The sequence below is a fragment of the Parasteatoda tepidariorum genome, chromosome 7, assembly GCF_982258835.1.
Source record: "Parasteatoda tepidariorum strain Cologne lab strain chromosome 7, Ptep-v5.0, whole genome shotgun sequence".
Taxonomy (NCBI): domain Eukaryota; kingdom Metazoa; phylum Arthropoda; class Arachnida; order Araneae; family Theridiidae; genus Parasteatoda; species Parasteatoda tepidariorum.
The window spans coordinates 108,376,011-108,383,886 of NC_141761.1; the positions used below are offsets into that span (position 1 = coordinate 108,376,011).

At 31.7% G+C, this 7,876-nt stretch overlaps 1 protein-coding gene across 1 annotated transcript in view; it reads left to right on the top strand.

Moving 5' to 3' along the window:
• The window catches only part of Sbp2 (SECIS-binding protein 2), a 37,964-nt gene extending 35,958 nt beyond the window's left edge, over positions 1 to 2,006 (top strand). The window contains exon 12 of the mRNA XM_016065319.5: positions 1,688 to 2,006. Coding sequence (XP_015920805.3) covers positions 1,688 to 2,002 — 315 coding nt within the window. The 3' untranslated portion in view covers positions 2,003 to 2,006. The remainder of the gene's footprint in view (positions 1 to 1,687) is intronic.
• The last annotated feature ends 5,870 nt before the right edge of the window (positions 2,007 to 7,876 follow it).

A 7,876-nucleotide genomic window follows, 5' to 3' on the forward strand; every position in this document is an offset into this window, starting at 1 on the left:
AATTTATCAATATATTTACCTAACAATATGGAAAGAAAATTTAAAAAATAAGTTCGTTAAAAATTATTTGTGTGCTTAAAACAAAGTGCTAAATAAATTAAACAACAAAAAAAAAAACACTTTTGAAACACTATTTTTTATCATAATTATTTCACATAAATAATAAAGTTAAATTGAATAATTACCGAACTCTGAACGAAAAAACAAAGTAAGGTTTAATTTCTTAAAAATAAAAACAAAAGAATTATGATATTCGATAATAAATTCAACTGACAATATTGAAAGAAAATTAAAAAACACGATTATACTCTTTAATAAAACGAAGTGCTAAATGATTTTAAAAAAAGAAGTCGCAATCGCAAACATTACTAATTTTTTTGAATAAACGAAGTTGTTTGACTTATGTCCAAATCCAAAAGAGGAAAAATAAGTTTTGTTGTAATTTTATTTATAAAAATGAAAACAACTAAAGATTTATAAATTTAAACTCAGTAATAAAAACCCATTCAATTATTATTTTATCCAAAAAGTTTTTAATAAATTAAAATAAAGTAAAAAATAGCCTAACAAATTTAATTACGTTTTAATTTAATTCTTTATGGGCACCTTAAATTAAATTTCCGTTTGTAATAAATTCAATAATGTAAAATAATACTTAAACATATAATATCAAAATTAATTTTCACATTTAAAAATAAAAAAGAAAGTTTCGTTTCAAAAAAAATTTGCCTAATCAATTAAGAAACACTTCTTTATATATTCTTTTTAATAATAGATTACGTTCAGAACAAGGTAACGATCACAAAGTCAGTCCCACTGAAAATAATCTACAAGAAACGATATCAAGTCGCGACAAAGAAGAAGAAAAAAAAGCAAAGAGGTGCGGAAACGAACATGCGAGATCACGATATATGTTCTCAAAACTGATTCTGATTCTACCGCTCATCAATCAAGACCGTTTCAATATAACGATACGTACATCGTCTTTCCCAGCGCGAGTCGGCATCGGAACGTAAGAGATCCTTTCTTGTCTTGTATCGCTATATCGTTCGTCTTCTTTACTCGACGGCTTAAATCAGATTTCTGATGCATCGCCTGGAACGAAAGTCGCTGTATCGGCCTGCCGATACAGGCGTTAAATCGATATGTCACGATATATCGATTTATAGCCCAGTCCTAATTATAATAATATATAAATAATTTAAAAACGTCATAGTTAAACAACATGTCAATTTGGTTTAAACGATGACCAGGGGCCCCTGACAGTTCTGTGCTTAGGGCCCTGTATTTATAGATCAGGCCCAAAGCAAAAGTAATGATCATAAAGTTATTTTGCTAAATAATATATTAACTATCTAAACTTATTGATTTTGCCTTGTGACTTTTTTAAAGTTAGGCAATGATGCATGCCACTTAATATTTTAAAATACTGACACACTTCTTATTTTGTCTAAAATGTTTAAAATAATGCTATTTTCACTGTCATAATTTTTGATATCATGACATTTTTAAAATTTCCTTTTTGATTTTGTCATATCAATGTTCAATGATATTTTAATGTCAAAAAAAAAATTTAAAAAATTGTCAATTTAAGTTGGAAGAATTTTTATTATTTTTACAATGATGAAAAATTTTCAAATGAGTTGAATCTTCTGAAATAATAACTTTGCTTTCAATGTCTTTTCAGGAAAATTTCAAGAAAATGTTGACGTTGCAAAGGGATTGCAAGCTTGATTATGTGGCAGCTATCAAGTCACTCTCATCTAACCTGACGGATTCTCAAGTCGAACTGTTGTGCCAAACAAAGGAAGATAATCCATCCAATCTCTCATCTGTCAATACAAAACTGTTAAAAGAGTTTTACCCACCAGTAAAACTCATAGATGATGCTTCCGAATCTTGTGAAGATGATACAGTTGCAGGAATCGAAAGCAAGAATTGTAAAGATGAAAAAGCTATAATGTATAATATTTTATTGAAATATAAAATAATTAATTATTAGTTTTTTTTTCAGTGTCTTAAAACTTTAATGGATTACCAAAAAAACTCCCTTTGATTTAAGGTCTGACAGTGTTTGGTTGGCATTATTGATGCAATAGAACAACAAAAACACATTTCAAAGGCGGGAAATTTTGATACTCGCGAACTTGAATCAAAACCTGTCCTGTATAGAGTAAACCTAAAGGTTTACTCTATACCTTTACTTAAAACAGTTCAACCTTATAACCTTAGTCACTGATAGAAATACAGTCGGACTTCTTTTTCACGAACTTCCATACTGCGATTTTTTTTTTCTAGGAACCAAGAACATTTTGGAAATATCTTTGTAAAATAACCTCCGAATAGCGAAGTGAATTTTATATTTAACGAACTTTTCTTTGAGATCCGCTTTCCCTATTTCCCAAAATATTTCAAGCTTATCAACGCATTTTATGGGGGACTTGACCTTGATTTGATTTACAAAGTTACTTAACTTATAGAGAGAGCAGTGAAATCCCTATCCCTTTTTGTTTGCATTTCAAACAAAAAACTCAGACAAAATTAGCGGATTTTATCAGTAGCAATTGAACTTGAGAACGCATGTCGTTATGTATGTTTAAAATTACTTTTATAATAAATGCAACTATAATTTTATGCATAAATTTAGCTTTTTTTTTAGTTGAAAATGTATGTAGCATTGCTTTTCATGCAGATTTCTTTTATGGTTAAGATTTATAAAATAAGTAGTAGATACTCGTTTACAAGATAAAGGTGTATCAATTACCTTTTTAATTATGTCTAGTGTTTATGAATTTAAATTTGTGTATTTCAAGAAGTGATTTTTTGTTTAAGGAATTTACCATATAACAAACTTATTATCGGGATTTACCGATTTCGTTAAATAGAGGTCCGACTTTATTTGGCGAGAGGAGTTTTTTTGTTTGACAGACAGTACATATTTGTTATGTTTAGGTAATATTTTACCCACCAAAATTTCTTTGCCTTGTTCTGAACTACTATTTACTGAAAAAGGCTTGGTCTGTAACAGGCTGCAGTGCTGAAGCAGAAATATTACCTTTAATCTTAATTAATTTCCTTTTAGGCAAGTAATATCATTGCGTGTTTATTTTTGAAATTTTCATTTGGAAAGTTAAAATAGTGTACAAAAAGTACACCTCAATAACTTTTCAAAAAGCTGACCTTTAATATGCTGAAATATTTGTGGTGACGATATTTTAAGTTACAAAAGGAAACACAAAAACTTTCTACTCTAAAAAACACACCTTTTTTTTTTTTTTTTTTTTACAGAATATGGGAGATTCTTGCAATCTGGGAAATATTGTCTTGTAGTTATGACAGAAGAGCTGTCAATTATTTGAGGCCTTTGATGTTAATATCACTTTTTTCTCCCTAAACAGTATCAAAAAAGTCGTACTTTTAAATTTTTTCTGATTCAGAAAATTGTTGAACATAAATAATTATTAAAAAAAATTTATGTAGAATTATATTTGCATAAACGAGTTTTATAAATGTGTGACAAATTATCTTACACACTTCCATAGACATGGTGAAATACGCAAAGAAACTCCTAACTCTCGTTTTCCCCAGCCTTAACTATTGAGACCATATTTTCCAGATTGCCCGTAAATTGAATGTCAAGAATTTAAAAGTATGTTTATTTAGAGAAAATTGATTTCATAACTAAAATGTCTACACAAATGTTTTAGCACATTTAAAGTTTGTCTCTCGAATCATTGAACTTGCATTTTGTTACAATATGGAATCTAATCATTAGAATATAAGTTATTAAGATGTTTGTTTTCTAATTTTGTGCTCTGTACATTATTTTATCTATTTCTAAGTAAAAATTCTATGGTTTTCAACTTTACCATAATAGTTTGTTAAATTTCTCTATACCTCTATTCTCTCGATCAAACGCCCTCATATAACTCTTGTTCTTCATCTGTTCGATTTAATTTAAATTATCTGAAATGAACTTTGATTATCCGAAATTATTGGGAGCAAACTTAAAGCAGATAATCAAAGACTTGGTCAGAGAGAACAAGTCATTTTATCAATCTTGATGAAGCAGGGAAATTTTACTATACCTAAAAAAGGTAGCGTTTACTATACCTAAATAGAACGTTCGCCTTCCAATCAGGTGAACCGATTTGGAATCTCAACCATGGCTGTCCGATACGAATTCCGCATCCGACTTTCACCAACCACAGTGCTGATGTAAGGTATCCTTAATGGTAGACAGATCATGGGTTAGAGTCCCCTTATCAGGCTAACCATGGGAGGTTTTTGTGGTTTTCCTCTCCATGTAATGCAAATGCGGTTAGTTTCATAAAGATGTCCACGACAAAGGCAAATTTCTCCGAATTCTTGGATCCAGGAATTTCCTTGTCTTCTGGATTGGGTTCAAAATTACAAGACTACGGAGATGAACATTAGTAGTCGTAAACCCAAAATTGGATTGGCTGTTCACCGTTATAAATACCTAAAAAAATAAAGAAAAAAGGATTAATTTAAGTTTGAGGTGTCTGCAAGCCAGTGGTGTACCGTGCTAGTGGCACTCGCTAGGGGTGCCAGCTTGGTGCAAATATTACTCTAGCAATGTGACAGAAATTTGAAACTTGCAAAAAAAAAAAAAAAAAGAATCGAAGTTGACAGAAGCTAATAATTTTCAGTATTTTCCATCCAAACATTTTTCTTGCTTTTCTTTCAATTATTTACCCTCTAGAAATACCCTCTGTTGTAACTATACCCATATGCATAGCTGCCAACTCTATTGGATTTTGTCAGTTTCTCCTGGTAAACTGGTTTAATAAAAATTCCCTAAAATTAAGTAAGTTTTCTAAAAAAATCCCTATTGTAAAAGAATTTTTGAACAGACTATTGCTTACTCGAGTATTTAAATAATTATTACTAATACATAATAAAGCGAGCCTCATTTATAGAAATCAGTTTAAAACTTTTTTGTTCTAAATCTTTCAGTTTTTTTTTTTTCAGAATTCCCTTTTTAAATAAATTAAAAAATCTTTTAACTATCTTTGATGAATTAAATGTCAATTACTATTCAAAATAATGAGCAAACATAATGCATAACATTTGAAGTTAATCATAACTAGATAATATTGCAGTTTTCCTATTTTGATAATTTTAAAATTTCCTATGTGTAAAATATTTAGCACATTATGCATCAATTATCGTGAAGTTTATTTTATTTTGTAAAATCTACTGGATTTTTTCCTATTCATTTTGACAGGTATGCATATGTAACATGACCCTTATGCAGAGAACAAAATCTAAGGAATTATTTCTGAGTTACGTCCCACTTCCCTTACTTCTTAAACTCATTTCAATGTTTGAATTCTCTTATTTCAAAGACTTGCGTTTACAGACCCCCATGGAGGTTTCTATTACATCTTCTCAAGAACACTATTTTGTCTTATTGTAAGAAGTTTAGTACTCTTTAAGTCAACCCTCTCCTATTTCTTTTTTCAAGAAAAAATTATTCCCTTCTTGTTTTCAGTAACAATCTCCTACATTCCGAAGCGGCATAATCATTTCTCAGTTGAAATCCGAGGGTTGTTTTTTTAAGTAAGGGCCGTTTGGAAACAAAAATCAAACGAAAGAAAATATTCAAGAAGCAAATGTATTTTCAGATTCTACATACGTTTCTCTTTTTTTAGCATAGTTTGCCAACTCGAGCCGTGATAGCTCAGGGGATAGAGCGTTCGCCTTTCAATGAGGTGCCCACAATCCCACCGATGGCTGGTCGATACGAATCCACATCCGGCCACAGTGCTGACGCGAAATATCCTCACTGGTAGACGGATCATAGGTTAGAGTCCATTTGAAAGCAGGTTAACCGTGGGAGGTTCTCGTGGTCTTCCTCTTCATGTAACGTAAATGCCGTTTAGTTCCCTCAAAAAAATCCTCCACGAAGGCAAATTTCTCCCAATACTGAATCTACGTTTCCCTTGTCTTCTGGGTTGGGATTAAAATTACAAGGCTACAGAGTTGAACATCAGTAGTCGTATACCCGAAATTTGGGTCGGCTGTTCAACGATGGTTATAAAATAGTTGCCAAGTTTGTTTAAACACTTATTACACTTTACAACTAGGTTTAGAATACCCTCTTCATACAAACTTGCGGCCTACTCCGTTAACCACGAGGTCACGGCCGTCGTCGTTGTAGTGATTGCCGCCAAAATGATGTTTGAAATATCGGAAAAGATGAAATTCACTCAGTGCAAGGTCTGGGCTGTAGGGAAGGGGGGTTCAAAACTTCCCAACCAAAAGAATCCAATAAAGCTGGGATCTGTGCTGCGTGCTGTCTAAGAGTAGCGAAATTCCCTGTCAGCATGGCCGGGAATTTCGCTACTTCACATATTGTAACCTCACAAATCTGTCAGTTAATGTTTACAGCAAACAGGTTTTTTGCCGACTAAAAATGCATCGCTTATTGTATTTCGCGCGTGGCGGCTGATTTGTTTAATTGTTGACATTTTAAGGGTCCAGAACGGACCGTACAATTTACCTACACAGCTGCAACTGAGCGCAGTTGTTCCCAAGGAATGCTGGGACACCTATTAATGTACACAACAAAACGGCCCTTACTTAAAAGAACAGCCCTCGTAGTTTCATTTTTGCTCATTCGTTTTAAATGTACTGCGTTTCTTTATTTTTATCACGTTTCCATTATGAGAGTAACATTTTCGAGACTTATAATTAAAAGGTAAGCAATGATATAAAATATATAGCTATTATTCATGCCTTACCTTAATATTTATACAGTGTAATAGAGTAATGTAAGTTACATTTCATTGTTTTGAATGCATGTTCTCGCACTTTTTAAATTTTTCTATGCATTAGAAATAATTTAACAAAATTTTAAAAAAAAAAAAGTCGTATTCAAAGTCTTATTCTATTTTTATGTAAACTCTATTATAGATTTTGTTGAAATAGAAAGCAATTTGTACTCTGTGGTACAAGTCGGTACAAAAACGTGCTAATTAAAGGATTGCATTTACAAATTATTTTTATTAACTCGTGAAAGTGAATTATTCCCAGAAATTGTTTCGAGAAAAATAAAAGTGACCAAGAAAATTTTTCTCTACTTTTAATTTAGATTTTGAATTTTTTTTTTTTTTTCGTTTACATGATACATGCATAAATTTACATAATTTGTTCGCAGTAGTAATTATTTTATTTTATTTAATAACAGTCGTTGAACAGCCGACCCAATTTTTTGGGTATACGGCTACTAATCTTCATCTCCGTAGCCTTGTCATTTTGAACCCAATCCAGAAGACAAGGGAACTCCTGGATCGAGTATTGGTAGAAATTTGCCTTCGTGGAGGACTTTTTGGTGGAACTAATCCGCATTTGCGTTACATGGAGAGGAAGACCACGAGAACATCCCACGGTTAGCCCGACAGCAAGGGGACTCTAACCCACGATTCAGTCTACAACTGAGGATATTTTACGTCAGCACTGTGGTCGGTGCAAGCCGGATGCGGAATTAGTATTGACCAGCAATCAGTGATTCGAACCCGGTTTACCTCATTGGAAGGCGAACGCTCTATCCCCTGACCCATCACGACTCATATCCCTTTTATTAAAAAAGAAAAAAAAATAGCAAGCTTTAAATTTATAATATATAGTTTTGGACATTATCACTGAAAGTGTGTTGGAAAAAAATCGCCTTCTTTTATTAAAATTTTTACAGAATTTTCTCTCTCTCATTCAAAATATTCTAACATTATTAAATTGAGTAATAAAAATTAAAATTGTTAAATATTTTCACACACAAAATTATTTTTATAATAGCTGTATAAAAAAGATATTCGCTCAAATAGTTTCATGAGCTAATTAATTTGTGCCG